The sequence below is a fragment of the Myotis daubentonii genome, chromosome 16 (assembly GCF_963259705.1).
Source record: "Myotis daubentonii chromosome 16, mMyoDau2.1, whole genome shotgun sequence".
Taxonomy (NCBI): Eukaryota; Metazoa; Chordata; class Mammalia; order Chiroptera; family Vespertilionidae; genus Myotis; species Myotis daubentonii.
The window spans coordinates 42,156,543-42,171,197 of NC_081855.1; the positions used below are offsets into that span (position 1 = coordinate 42,156,543).

Below are 14,655 nucleotides of genomic sequence, written 5' to 3' on the forward strand. Positions count from 1 at the left end.
AAACATCCAAACATCTAACTGGTAAGAAAAAGTGGGAAGAGGAAAATCAGGAGGAGAAAAGAATTCCCAGACTCTGCAACAGAAGGGTTTGGACTTCCACCTTCGGGAACGACTGCTACAAGTTCTCCTTTGGAGGTCTTCAATCCTGACGTAAGCTTAACCCCAACTCCAGGCGAAAAATCACACTTTCTGCCAAGTCACCTGTGTATTCCCCCTTTTTTTTTAAAAAATATATTTTATTGATTTTTTACAGAGAGGAAGGGAGAGAGATAGAGAGTTAGAAACATAGATGAGAGAGAAACATCAATCAGCTGCCTCCTGCACATCTCCCACTGGGGATGTGCCCGCAACCCAGGTACATGCCCTTGACCGGAATTGAACCTGGGACCTTTCAGTCCGCAGGCTGACGCTCTATCCACTGAGCCAAACCGGTTTTGGCTTTTTTTTTTTTTTTTAAAATATATTTTATTGATTTTTTACAGAGAGGAAGGGAGAGAGATAGAGAGTTAGAAACATAGATCTGTGTATTCCCTTTTGATTCTAGGGTCATTTTGTATTTGAAAAATGTTGAGCTCCAAAGACATGGCCTTCCCAAGGTTACACAGCAGACAGAGGCCTTCAGAATCCTAACCACTGTTTGTTTGTTTTTATCCATTATACCATGCTGCCCTATTTAAAACCCAACATTTACTTTTGACAAGTTTAATCTTGACCCCAACTCCGGTTCTAACCACAGTGGGCTCAGGTGCTTCTGACCCCAGCCCACTGGAAATGGCTGGTTTTGCTTTCGCCCCTCCTTGCTCCCTAATTCCATCGTATCACTCAGAATTTCCCTCTTGACTATATATATATATATATATATATATATATATATATATATATATATATATATATATATATATATATAAATTTTTTTTAAGGGCAATCCCAGGTGGGAGGGAAGGAATGGATTTTGTCCCTGGCCTGAAGCGGCTCTGAGGTGCCTGGCTTTGTTCTGCACCTTGCAGAGGATGACCCTCCGCAGGAGGGCTTCGGGGTTTATGCCTGGTAGGCCACCTCCCCTCTCCCGCTGAATGTCTTTCTAAAGCAACCTCTTGACCCCAGCCCTGGAGGAGGGCCACAGGTTATCAGTGGCCAGGATCCCAGAGCCTATGACCCTGAGATGAAGATTTTGAAGACAGATCATGAAAGATAATCTGTGTGAGGCAGGGATGAGTAAATTTGGACAATAGCAGCAGCTGAGTCCAAGGGTCAGTGTCTGGGAGTAATTTAGGAAAGCTCAGTGCTGACAGCTGTGTCTGGAGTTGAACATCATAGCCGAGTCAGCTCCTGGGCTCCTCCACTGCTTCGGGCCAATGAAGCTCTGGCCCAGGACACAGAGACAGCTGTGGTGAGGCAGAAAGCAGGGCCCCCGGGGCCCAGATCACCACGCTCCGCTCGGGCCAGCAGTGTGACCTTAGGCAAGTCTTTGGGAAAGGAAACCAGTGCCTACTTGAGTGCATGCAATGCCCTTTCACAGATGTCAACCTCGCTACAGGGGAGTGAAGAGGGTCATTTCAGGGGGGGTGGGGGGGGGGCGGGGGGGCGGGGGGGAGGAGACAGGGTGTGGGGGGACGCTGGGAATGTGTGAAGGTAACAGAAATCATTCCAGGGGAGTGGAGCGATAGAATGGGACTCGGGGCTTCTGAATGCCAAGTTCTGGGCTCGTTCCCCTCCCTGAACCACCCTGAAGCCACCCATCTCACGAATGAAGCCACACATTGTAGGTTCTGAACCCCACCCTTCTCACAACCTTGGTCCTGGAGTTGTGGCCACCTTCTGCCTGGCAATACAGTCATCTCACTCTTGCCGCCTCTCCCCAATCCTGTTTGTGGGTCTAGGCCCCAGGGGGTCCCCCGAAGGCGAGTATTGAGACTTTGGTTTCCCCTCTATCTCTATTCCCAGGCCTTCTACCCACTCCCGAGGGCCGGCTTTCTCCTCCCGGCTTTGGCAGGCGGGCTGACATCCACGGGGATTCCAAGGGAAACTGGGAACAGAGTCCAGCTCCAGGCGCGCCTTCCCCGCCGCCCAGGACAGCCCTTCCCCGCCGGCCGGAGCTGAGTTCCCAGACCCCTCCCTCGTCTCCAAGCCCCGGAGGGCAGCTCGCTCCCCACCCCGCCTCTGCCCCTGCCCACCTCCCCGCGAAAGAGAGGGGACCACCGGAGCCCCGGAGCGGGTGCTGGGAGACCCTGGCAAGTGCTGGGCGCCCCGCGGCGGAGAGCAGGAACTGGCTCCGGGTTCTGGGTTACGAGGGGAGCTGTCCAGCCCCGCGGGGTGCGCTGGAAGAAAGGGTGGGCCATCGCCGGCGAGGCGGGGGAGCGGCAGGCGCCAGGGCCGGGTGAGGCTGCGACTCCCCCTCCAGCCCGCCGGCCCTGGCGTCGCCCCCGCCCCCCACGTGGCCGCGGCTGTCCCTGCCCCTGCGAGGAAGCGGCGCGGCTTCCTGCGACGGGGGCCGGGGATATAGGCGCCCCCGCCCGGGCCCGGCGCAGCGCCGCCGCCCCTCCTCGCCCGCTCGCCGCGCGATGGCCTCGCTCCGGGCAGAGCGTCCCGCCGGCGGCCCGCGGACCCCGGCGACCCGCGCGGGGCGACCCGCCGCCTTCAGCCTCCTCCTCCTGCTGGGCGGTGAGCGCAGCGCCGGGCCGGGGGTGGGCGCGCGCGGGAGGCCCGCGAGGGAGGGGCGGGGGGCTGGACGGCCGAGGCCAGCGCGGGCCCGAGGCTGTGGGTGCGGACAGCGCTGTCCTTCGGTCTGTCCGTAGCCCCACCTCGGTCAGGGCGCCGTGCAAGCTGCTTCCCACTTGGGGGAAGCCGGGACGGGGGCCCGGCGGAGAGATGGTGGAAGGTCTGGGGTGGCGAGAAGGGAAGGTGTTCGGGGTCCGAATGCCCGCGGGAAGGAGCTGGTCCCAGCCCCTCTCCTCTGGCCACGGAGGCACCCCGAGGGTGTATCACGCCTCCTTCTCCTCGGGGATTGGCTCTGACTTCCCAGGGCCTTAGCCTCCGACTCACACCCACTGCCCAGACCCAACGATTCCACCTCCTCTCCCATGTCTGCCCACAGCCACCCTGAAGCCCCAGGGGTCCGTGGCTCAGCTTCTGACCACCGCAGGCAGCCTGGAGTCCGGAGGTGAGTGGTCAGCAGCTGTGGAAGGTGTGCTGGGGCAGGAGGAGAGGCAAGTCCGTGGGGAGGGTTCCTGTCCCATAAGGCAGGCCCCCAAGCTGGCCACCTCACAGGGGGCGAGAAGACCCCAGAAGAAGGGGGGTGCGGAAACTCCTGCCAGTCTGGGAAGGGCTGTGCGCGTGGAGGGCACTAACATTGTCCCTCAGCCAGAAGGGTCTTGTTGGGGAAACGTTCTGAGGCTGTCCGGGCAGTGCCTACGTTTAAAGACAGGGACAGGGACTCCTGAATGGAAGGACCTGGACCAGAGGGCTGGGAGGGAAGGGCGGGGTGTGGTCACGGTGCAGCCTTAGCGCCCACAGGGAAAATGGAGACGTATGATGAGAGCATTTCACGTTGCTGGAGAGACTACCAGGTTGATATGGACAATATCAAAGAAGACTGGTGCGACTGGGCCATGATTAGCAGGTAGGGGCCGTGCTGGAGGGTGGTTTGGGCCAGGGGTGGGCCTTGAGAAAATGCGGGGCACTCCTCTCTGCGGGCCCAATCCCCCCTCAGCTAGTCCTCTCCTGCCCCCAGGCCTTACAGCGACCTGCAGGAATGCTTGGAAAGAGAAGCGGAACACTTTGACCTGGGCTTCCCCAATCCCTTGGCGGAACAGATCATCTTGAAGACTCACCAGACCCACTTTGCCAACTGCACCCTGGCGGAGACAACCTTCTCAGACCCCCCAGAGGATGTGCTCCTGGCCATGATCATAGCCCCCATCTGCCTCATCCCGTTCCTGGTCACCCTGGTGGTGTGGAAGAGTAAAGACAGCGAAGCCCGGGCCTAGGGTGGCATACGTTTCCCAGCAGCCAGCCCTCCCTTCCCTGCCACCCCCAGGTCTCCCTCCCCGTCTCCCTGCCCCCTTCTCTCGCCTCACTGCACACAGAGCCTGAGATTGGGGGAATGGAGCTGGGGAGGGTCATGGCACCAGTTCTGCAATTTTCAAAATAAAAGGTTTCTTTTGTACACCGTCCTCCTCCCTATCCCAGTGGGGCCTGTGTCCCTCCCAGAACCTGTCATGTCCACAGACCCCCAGCTCTGGGCAACATTGCCGCAAGAATCTGATAGCCCCACTGTTTTGTTTACTTACCGGCCCCCACAGGCCTCCGCCGGCACCCCCCACCCCCACCCCCACCTGAAGGCTGCACTCCTACATTCCTCCCTCCCAAGGTGGGGCCTTTCCTGCTTCTATCCAAACCCAGCTCCAGGAAGCCTGCAGGAAAAGACTCCCTTCCGGTCTGGACAGCCGCTGGGGAGGTGTGGGGGGAGGGGCGAGGGAGGACTCTGGGCTGTGACTCCTACCAGAAGGAAGGGGGGCCACCCAGGAGTTCCGAATTTTCCCCTTCCATGCTTCAGTTCACTTCTAGAGACTTCGAACAGGAACTCTGATCTGACTAACTGGAGTCCACCCCTAAGGACCTCACTCAGGATTGAGGGTAAAGGCAATGGGGGATCCCTCTGCTAGGTTCACCACAGGACTCCCCCTCCAGGTCCCTGGCCCTCATCCTACATTGTCCGGGACCCCGGGGGTGTGGCCTACAGCCTGGCTGCACACTGCCCCCTGGTGTCCACTAAACCAAAAAGCAGAAGATGGATGTGTGGTGGATGAAGCTCAAAACAGGAGATTGGACCCTGAGGTCAGAGACCTGTCATCTCCATAGCAAACACTACTTCTACCGGCTTCCAGAGTCAGACTTGGGCTCCCTTAAGACACTTTCCTACTGTCGACATAAGAAATGTCCAAACCTGTGGATAATTTTTAAAAAGACTTTCTTTGAGGGGTGGTGGGGCTGGTTGGAGGTGGGCAAGAGGGGAGAAATGGGGGACATCTGTAATAGTGTGAACAATAAAAATGAAGTTTAGCCCTGGCTGGTTTGGCTCAGTGGGTAGAGTGTCGGTCTGCGGATTGAAGGGTCCCGGGTTCGATTCCAGTCAAGGGCACATGCCCGAGTTGCAGGCTTGATCCCTGGTGGGGGCGTGCGGGAGGATGATTCTCTCTCATCATTGATGTTTCCATCTCTCTCTCCCTCTCCCTTCCTCTCTGAAATCAATAAAAATGTATTTGGAAAAAAAAGATAAAATAAATATATCTAAAAAATAAATAAAAATAAAGTTTGATCAAGTTTATTTGAGCCAAAACTGACGGCATATACCAGCAGCAAGCTCTCAAATGCTCTGAAGAATAACAGTTTTGCAGTTTCTTTCATGCATTTGAAACTAAGGAGGAGATTTAAGGAAGATTATTTGAAGGTGGGAGACAGCAAGGTGAGGGTGGTTACATCTTAGAAGGAGGGGTTTGGAAGGAGGCATTTTCAAAGGTGCGCTAACCTGGATGCACAAAAACAATGGGCCTGGCTTGCTTAAGGCAAGAAATTTATATGCCTAGGGTGTGACTACCCACCATGACCTGCCCAGTTAGGAATTTATGATTTATTACAGCATCCCTTTTTTATCCACACCACTTTCTGGGGAGATATTTAGTCTCTGACTCAACATTTTGGCATATGGACACTCTTGTAGGTCCCCTGGACAGTGAGGCTCAGTTCTCACCAGAGAACCTTCACCTCCAATTTTCCTTGGAACAAAGGTCATCAAAAATACCTAGAGAACAACTTTGCTTTCCATAAAGACACCTTTTATTCCATGTGGCACCTAAAGCCTCTTCAGGAACTTCCTTCACTCCTTGTTGAAATATCTGCCTCCCTGAGAATATACATATCCGTTTCCTAGACATGCCTGTCTATTCCATAGATACATACGTGTTTGCTTTCTGGAATGTATCTATTCATTCTCTGAGACATACTTCTCCTCTCAGGATGTATTTGTCTCTCTAGAGACAAACCTGTTCCCTTGGACATTTTGAGTTTTCACCTGAGATAAATCTTTGCTGTTTTCATGAATGTATATGTCTCCTCCAAGGATATATCTATGCTTTTCTTGGCCCATATTTGCCTTCATGCATTTTGCTAACATACATCAAAGGCATGTTGGTGTAAGACACTATATGGTACATTGTTTTGAAAAAGGAAGTTAGCTAAGACTTGGTTTCTGCCCTCAATGGCTTTTATCTAGTAAGGGAGTGGACATGTGCAAATAAACAAAAACAATGGAGTGTGTGATGAAAGTCATGCAAAGAATACAAGCCAAATGTTTGTACGAGTGCAAAGGAAGGAAGGGTCACATCTAACAGAGGTGTGATCACAGGAGTTAAGATCACAGGAGGGTGATTGTAGAGTTGTTACATGAATTGATGGTAGGTGGAGTGCATTCCCCTAGAGGAGAGAGTAGAAAGGGAGATGAATTAGGAAACTATTGTAATAATACAGGCTTGAGAAAAATAGGACATGGACCAAAAGTGTGATGAATGGGGAAATGAAAAATAATTAAAAAGTAGGAGAGATGATTAAAAACAGGGGAGGGAATCGACAGGATTTGGATATGAAGTAGGTGACAGACAGAGAGACTAGAGCTGACTCAGGCTTTGAACCTGAGTTATTTGGACAATGATGGAAGTAAGAACAGAAAAGGGCCATTAACAGGAGGTAGCCTGAGGAAAAGGATATGCAATATGAGGTAACAATGGAACAAGCTGTAATATCCCACAGTGAGTTAGAAATGGGAGTGGTGATGGTGGTGGTAGAAAGAGGGTGGAGCTGGAAACACAGGTTTAAGAGTATTCTGCACAGAAATGTCATATAAATCCATGAGAGGGATGAAAGTTTTAAGAGAAGGTGTATTGAAAAGAAGACTGAAGTTGGGTTCTTAGGAAACACCCATAATTAAAGAATGAGGGGGGAAAGGAAACAAAGGGAAAGATCAGAGAGACAGTAGCAGACCAAGGATAAAGCAGTGCCCTGGAAGCAAAGGAGATAGTGCCCTTTGAAAAAACAGTATCAATTGCAAAGTTCATTCGTTCATTCAACAAATATTTGTTGGGTACTTCTGTGAACTAGGAATTGTGCACAATGAAGAATGGATTTTGGTGGGGGAAGATGTTAGAGATCAGACAAGAAATTGAGAGAGTGGCAAAGTCAGGGACACTACATATTTTTAAAAATATATATTTTTATTGATTTTAGAGAGGAAGGGAGAGAGAGAGAGAGATTGAGAGAAAAATATGAATGATGAGAGAGAATCATTGACTGGCTGCCTCCCACACACCCCTTAATAGGGATTGAGCCTGAGACCTGGGCATATGCCCTGACCAAGAATTAAACTGTGAGGGCACTTGGGCTGTTTTCAGATACTGGATATTGTAAATAACACTGTAATGAATATAAGGGTGCATATATTCTGTCGGATTAGGACACAACATGTTTTCAAATAGGGATGACTTCAGCATGTTTGTAGACTAGCAGAGAGGAGGCAGGGGAAAGGAGATGAGGGAAGATGATGCATAGAGAAGTCCTGGAGGAAGTTGGAAAGGAGAGGCAAGAAGATACGCCAAAGGATTGGCCTTGTAAAGGAAGAGCAGCACTTCTTCCTTTGAGTCCAAAAGGAAGGAGTAAAAGAGAAGACTTTTTGAGAGACAAATCAAGTGTGTTGACAGATGGAGAGGGAAAGATTAATAAGTTCACATTCACGGGTGCAATCTCATAAAATAGAGGGGAAGGACATTCTGCAGAGAGGAGGAAAACGGGGACAGGTGACATGGCTTGATGAGTGGACAACTTTGAAGAGTTACCTTGAGCGATGTGACAGGGAGTCATTAAAAGACAAAGGGTTGGGAGCATTTGAAAGCTTGTTCCCCACCATATGTTGTCAGTTTGGTTCAAATAAACTCTTATTAAAAAAAAAAAAAAGACAACCCTGACCAGTGTGGCTCAGTTGGTTACAACGTCATCCTGTACACCAAAAGGTGGTGGGTTAGGTTCTGGTCAGGGCACACACTGAGGTTGCAGGTTCAATCCCTAGTTAGGGTGTATACTGATTGATATTTCTCAAATCTGTAATATCCCACAGTGAGTTAGAAATGGGAGTGGTGATGGTGGTGGTAGAAAGAGGGTGGAGCTGGAAACACAGGTTTAAGAGTATTCTGCACAGAAATGTCATAGCAGCTGGCCATGTGGTGCTCGCTGGTCCTGTCCTTCTGCCGCCTGCACAAACAGGCCAGCATGATGGTGATGGCAGCTCAGGAGAGCCCGCTCTTCAACAACGTGAAGCTACAGCGTATCCTCCCTCAGCCTCGTCCACAGCCCCCACACCTGCATGTCCACACTTTCCCATATGCCCGGACTCCACAGGTTCTCATTCTCTCCCTCCCTCCCTCTCTCTAAAATCAATTTTAAAAAAATACAAAGGGCCACTGGGCTGCACTGAAAGTCCAGTCATGAGGTTAGTCATGGAATCTGGGTCTCAGTCAGCATGCTCTGGTGATTTTTTTTCTAGGCATACTCCCCTGCCAAGGAGTGACACAAAAAGGGAGTGTGGGTGGGCAGGGACCAACAATCTGGTTTGGAAACTGACCAGCACGTAGGTAGACAAGGGGACAGAATTGAGTAGTCAAGTCTAGGTAAGGAGTCACGACCAAAAGGGCTCTGGGGCTTGAGACTAGGAAGGTGAGAACGGGAGAGAGATCAGAGATGGATGGCTGTGGTCAAGGATGGCTGCTCTGAACCATGAAAGCAGAGCCGTTTCCAGCTACAAACGTGTTCCCACGGGTGTTGCAGGAGACTGAAGAAAGGTAGAGTCAAAGGACATAGGAATCGAAGAGATTGGGAAATGTGAGGCGTTTAACTCAAATGGCATTTGACACAAATGTCATTACTGAAAGAAGCCCAGCATAGTGGACACAATCCTAGGCTGGGATCTGGGGACCTGGGGTTCTGCTTGCAGTACTGAGAACAAACTATGCTGCTGTGAGGAAGTCATTGCCCTTCTCTGGGGTTGAGCCAGACTTCTCAGGGACCTTCTGCTCTAAACGGAAAGGATTTTCAGGATAATAGCAAGGGACTGGCAGAAGAGGAAGAGCCCTCCCTGGACTGCTCGTCTCCCCCAACAAGGGTCCGGAACCTTTCTGCTGCGCTTTCTGCCAGGACGTGCGGAAGCGGAGACCGGAAGTCCCTCGCCGGGAGGTTCCGGGTTTCCTGGGCTTCTACGATGGCGATGAGTTTCGAGTGGCCGTGGCAGTATCGCTTCCCGCCCTTCTTTACGTGAGGCTCAGCCCCCGCGAAGCCCCGCTGTGCCTCCCTGCCCTCCCGTGGCCCCGGGCTGAGCCCCGACCCTGCACCTGGGGAGGGGGAGGAAGGACTCGGTCGCCACCACTCTCAGCCTCTCATTTTCTCCCCGAAACGCGCCTCCGGCGAGGGCTGCCTCGCGCCCTCTCACTCCCGGTAATTCTGCACCCCACCCCCTTCACCCGGCAGGTTGCAGCCGAACGTGGACACTCGGCAGAAGCAGCTGGCCGCGTGGTGCTCGCTGGTCCTGTCCTTCTGCCGCCTGCACAAACAGGCCAGCATGACGGTGATGGAAGCTCAGGAGAGCCCGCTCTTCAACAACGTGAAGCTACAGCGTATCCTCCCTCAGCCTCGTCCCCAGCCCCCACACCTGCACGTCCACACTTTCCCACATGCCCGGACTCCACAGACACACACCCTTCGCCCTCAGTAGTCAGGTTCCTATCCACACTGGCCGTGGGAAAGAGCGAGTAGATGGAGCTGGCATCCATTTCACACCCAAATCCAAATGCAGCAGCAAACCCGCTTGTCCCTGGCAGCGATGGGTACCCAGCTGTCATTCAGGTCGTAGAACCTCTGCCCCGAAGCCAAGTCCCCAGCTTTCCAACCTGAGCCCCTTGGACTCTGAGTTTCCTGTCCTGGTCATTGTGAGGCTCAAATTCAGGTACTACCTTTATTTTTATTTTTTTATTTTTTAAATATATTTTATTGATTTCTTACAGAGAAAGGAAGGGAGAAAGATAGTTAGAAATATCGATGAGAGAGAAACATCGATCAGCTGCCTCCTGCACACCCCCTACTGGGGATGTCCCCGCAACCAAGGTACATGCCCTTGACCGGAATCGAACCTGGTACCCTTCAGTCCACAGGCTGATGCTCTGTTCACTGAGCCAAACCGGTCAGGGCTGGTACTACCTTTAGTAACTTTCTCTACCTACTCCTATTCTCCCAGGAAGTAAGTGTCATTTGTTTTTGCTGCCTGATTCATGCCTAAAATATCTGTGCAGGAAGGAGAGCGGACAGAGGATGAGGAAACAGCACATTTCATTTTGTAAAGCTCTTCCTTTAAATTGGAATAGTTTGTCTTTATCTTCTTCCCCCCATTGTCTAAGAAATGCCAATTTATTAGTATATCCCATTGGGGAACGGCACGTATGAGTATGTGGGAGGGAGTGGTGGGGGGCAGGTGGTTCTCAGCATGCGACTAGCTCTGCGAATTTTTATCCCCCCTAGTTTATTCCATTAATGTCAATCCCTTAACCTTAAACCAGGGAAGCTCCCCATGGAATCAATCCAGGTTGTATTAGAGGAACTGAGGAAAAAAGGTGGGTTCAATTCCTCAAATTTCTTATTTTTCCTCCTAGTTGGCTTTTCCTGAGGACAGATAAACACGAGACTTTTAATAGCTTTTCTCTCTCCTCTTGCTTGCAGCCCAGAGCTCTCTGTTCAGTAGACAGCCCGATTCCCTAGGTCCCTCCCCCATTGGTATACAAATTAAAATCTCTTCCTCTGTGCCCTGAGACCCGAAGAGACATAGAAGGAGAACGAGTGCCTTGCAGACAGCAATAGTGAAACAGATTTTGAATTTCTCTTTCTGAAAGCTGAGTCTCTTCTACTCTGTTCTTCCTTGGTATTGCCTCTTTGTCCCTTCTTAGAGCTGATGCTTTCATAAGTATCTGTTTTGCAGGGAACCTGGAGTGGTTGGATAAGAACAAGTCTAGCTTCCTGATCATGTGGCGGAGGCCAGAAGAATGGGGGAAACTCATCTATCAGTGGGTGAGACTATTCTGCAGCAATGACAAATACATGGCAAAGCAGATCTGTGTCCATGCTCAGCAGATACCTGGTGTTCCCAGATCCAGACTGAGCATAGTGGAAGGGGGCAGAAAGAGGAAGCCTAGGTCTTCCAGGCGAGATTCTGTCAGTGACTCAATTTCCATGGCTGCACAGAAGTTCCCTTTCTTTGCCTGTTGGATACCAGAGGCTACATGAGGCCATGTTTGGAGAATGCAGTACTGGGAACCACGAGTACTATTGTTGGCTGGAGCCTCTGGCCACAGGAGATAAATGGGGAAAGGAAAGGGGGAAAAAACACATGGGGCCGCTCCCCCACTGCACCCTTATGGGGCTGTCCACAATATGAATTCGATGTTCTGAACCAATGTGGGTGTGGGGACAGACTCTCCCAAATTCCTAGCTACCACCGGCTCTAAACATTCCCAAGAGAGAAAGGAGGGTAAGAAACATCAACAACCCAAATATAACAAATGCATACCACCCATTCCTGAACAGGAAAACAACCAGAATGAGAGGTCAATCCTCAGACACGTGAAGACCTGTGGTTTAGTGGTTCCAAATGTGTGTGTACACATATAAATATAGCACCTGTATGGCTTGTGGGTTTTAGCCACTTCTCTGCAGAGGTGACAACCCTGGTTTGAGACTGGGTACCATTCCTGGGTCAGAGAGGTGGAGCTGCCAGTCACCTTCTCCCAAGAGATTCCTGGTCCTTGTTCAATCCCCATTTTCTGTATCCATAGGTTTCCAGGAGTGGCCAGAACAACTCTGTGTTCACCCTATATGAACTGACCAATGGGGAAGACACAGAGGATGAGGGTAATGCCTTTCTCTTCCCCCAGTTTTGCCATCTGAATCCTCACTCCAGTCCTTGTTTAATTGACATTCAGATTTCCCACTTCTCTGCTTCTGAATTCTAAATACTACTTAGCCCATAGCCATTATTTTCATAAACCACCTAAATTTGCATACAAAACACCCAAATTTTGTTTGTGGGGGGTATGTGTATTTTTCTAGGAATATAGTCCATATTATCAGATTTTCAAGAGCATCTGTGACCCATGAAAAGTTAAAAATTAAGGGTGTAGCCACCAAATGAGGAACCAGGGCAGGAGATTAAGCTTGAAATCTCATTTCTTGCTGACTCAGGCTTTCTTTCACCCTTTATTCTTATAGAGGGCTCAAGCTTTGTGGGCCTTAGCTGAAGGGATTGGGCCAACACCCTCAGCCCTTTTAAATACTTTGTTTTCCAGCCAGGCAGTGATTTGCATAGCGTTTGATTTTACATAGCTCTTTTATTTCTGCCTTCATATTCTGATCCCCAGGATCACCAAAAGCTCCCATTTTAGCTGGGGGGAAGGGGACGCTTCCCCTTTCTGCCAGGTCCTGACTGCCCCAACATAGTTTATATAGCTCTTGGCTCTTTCCCCCTGCTCTGCAGGCCTCTGCTTGCTACTCCCACCATCACCTATGACTTCAGTGCTGCAGCCTTGCCCAGCTCACCGCTCAGGCTGGGCAAAGCTGGAGGCTTCCTCAGAAAGCAAATTTTCTGACTTAAGAGCTGGGCCCCCGCAGGGGATGATGTGTGCAAGCCTGTCAGGGCTTGCCTCCTGCCTCACATCTCCCTGAAGTATAATGCCATATCTTCAGACACTAGGCTGGCCTTTGGCTCCCAGTCTTGTTCTTTTTATCTAGGAAAGGGCATATCTCTGTGCTGGACCTTAACAGTCTCCTGGCCAGATGTATGGCTATACTTCTTTGTGTTAGAACAGGTCCTCATGATGGGTACAGATGTGCAGCTAGGGTCAGTCAGGGACAGGGTCTTGACCTCCCTAGGCTTGATTGTCAAGGCCCCCTCTGGCTTGCAAGCAAATGGTGTCACTCTTGGGCATCAGACATATTTGGGGTGTACGTGGGAGTTGAATCTGATAGAAGAATCAAGAGTGGGAAAATTAGCATGAATACTCATTTTATGCTGACTAAAGCTTTCTTCCACCCCTTACTTTTTTTTAATTAAGAAAATACTGATTTTAGACAGAGAAACATTTATTTGTTGCTCCACTTAGTTATGCATTCATTAATTGCTTCTTGTATGTATCCTGACTGGAGATTGAAACCATAACCTTGGCATATCAAGATGATACGGGAGATAGGGCTTGGGCATGCCACCCCTTACTCTTAAGGTGTACCCAGGAAGGATGGGTGGCAGCTGCAGCAGCATGGATGGCATATGTATATCCTGGCCTTGTAAAGTCTCATCTTCCAGCTAGACTACTCTCCTCAGCGGCCTTGGGCCCCAAGGAGCTGAGTGTCCCTGACTGCCCCTAACTCCCTGTTCCAAGGAGCTGAGTGTCCCTGACTGCCCCTATCTCCCTGTCCAGAGTTCCACGGGCTGGATGAGGCAACCTTACTGCGGGCTCTGCAGGCCCTTCAGCAGGAGCACAAAGCAGAGATCATCACTATCAGCGATGGCCGAGGCGTCAAGTTCTTCTAGCAAGACCTGTCTCCCTTTACGCCTTACCTCCTACCCTTCCAGGGCTTTCAAAAGGAGACAGACCCAGTGTTCCCACAGACTGGATCTGTGACTCCACCAGACTCAAAGGGCTTCAGTCCACTTACCCCATGTGTCTGTCCCTGGGATAGGGTGAGGCTGAGGCAGAGAGGAGATGTGCTTCTCCTTGCCCACCTCCTCTTCTGTCCTAGATTGTCCCTGAGCCAGGGTCTGTAAACCCAGCACTTTACATGTGTTCACATGTGTAACTACACACACACACTCATGCCTATACAAGCTTCTGTCTCTCCCCACTCCCACCCCTGTAGCTGCTGTTGCCTCCCCTCTCAGGCTGGTGCTGGATCCTTCCGATAGTGGAAGCCCTGGCTGCAGGCAGCCTTCCAGGCAATATGAAGATAGGAGGCCCAAGAAGCGATCTGGTAGTGAGAGGCGGGGCCGGACAGTGATTTATGATATTAAAAAAGCTCAACCCCACTGCCTGCCTCTGATGTTACTACTGAATGGGCATGGGGAGGGCTGTGAGGTGTTAACCCCTGAGCAAATCGCAGCTTGGAAGAGGGGAGAGAAGGCCTATGGCCTTTGTAAATGGAAAGGTCCCTAGTGTTGGCGGGCTCCAGTGAGCCTGTGGTTTTACATCTGCGGGATGGGCTGTGTGGGGGAGTGCTGATGGAACACAGCCTGGGACAGACTGCTTTCTGTGTCTGAACTGAGTAACTTAATGGCTTCCTTTCCTCACCTCCCCTATGAAAGTCCTGAACTCCCCTGAAGCCCCTCCCTCTGTCCATCTGCTCAGGGTGAGGTAGTTGAGGCCAAGGAGAGCTGAGGGGGAGTAAACCGGACATGGACTTTGGTTTATTGGAAACTTTGGCAAACAGAAGGGGGAGGAAGGAGAGCCCACATAGCAAAAACAGCCACTCTAATCAGGGCCAAGCTGCAGGCAAGGTAGGGAGGTGGAAGGGATGGGTGACCGG

At 51.2% G+C, this 14,655-nt stretch overlaps 2 protein-coding genes and 1 long non-coding RNA gene across 5 annotated transcripts; 2 read left to right on the plus strand and 1 right to left on the minus strand.

The window, feature by feature from the left end:
• The first annotated feature begins 2,236 nt into the window (after window positions 1–2,236).
• On the plus strand, window positions 2,237–4,165 carry RAMP2 (receptor activity modifying protein 2). Of its 3 annotated transcripts, none has more exons than XM_059670236.1 (4): window positions 2,237–2,661; window positions 3,095–3,184; window positions 3,505–3,619; window positions 3,731–4,165. In XM_059670236.1, exons 1-4 carry the CDS (start codon window positions 2,562–2,564, stop codon window positions 3,984–3,986), a joined length of 561 nt encoding a protein of 186 aa, XP_059526219.1. In that variant the 5' UTR covers window positions 2,237–2,561; the 3' UTR covers window positions 3,987–4,165. The 3 variants fall into 3 exon arrangements, with proteins under 3 accessions (XP_059526219.1, XP_059526221.1, XP_059526220.1); XM_059670238.1 differs by having other exon boundaries at window positions 2,248–2,661; window positions 3,095–3,160; window positions 3,514–3,619; XM_059670237.1 differs by having other exon boundaries at window positions 2,391–2,661; window positions 3,095–3,160.
• Window positions 4,166–9,208: 5,043 nt separating this feature from the next.
• VPS25 (vacuolar protein sorting 25 homolog) lies at window positions 9,209–14,158 on the plus strand. Its single transcript, XM_059670239.1, has 6 exons — window positions 9,209–9,351; window positions 9,565–9,710; window positions 10,647–10,700; window positions 11,063–11,151; window positions 11,916–11,991; window positions 13,554–14,158. The coding sequence occupies exons 1-6, from the start codon at window positions 9,299–9,301 to the stop codon at window positions 13,664–13,666; spliced, it is 531 nt and encodes a 176-aa protein (XP_059526222.1). The 5' UTR covers window positions 9,209–9,298; the 3' UTR covers window positions 13,667–14,158.
• Window positions 9,586–10,424, minus strand: LOC132218673 (uncharacterized). Its single transcript, XR_009449238.1, has 2 exons — window positions 10,291–10,424; window positions 9,586–10,046 (listed from the first exon to the last, which is right to left on the minus strand). It is a non-coding gene; the product is annotated as an uncharacterized LOC132218673 (long non-coding RNA).
• Window positions 14,159–14,655: the final 497 nt, after the last annotated feature.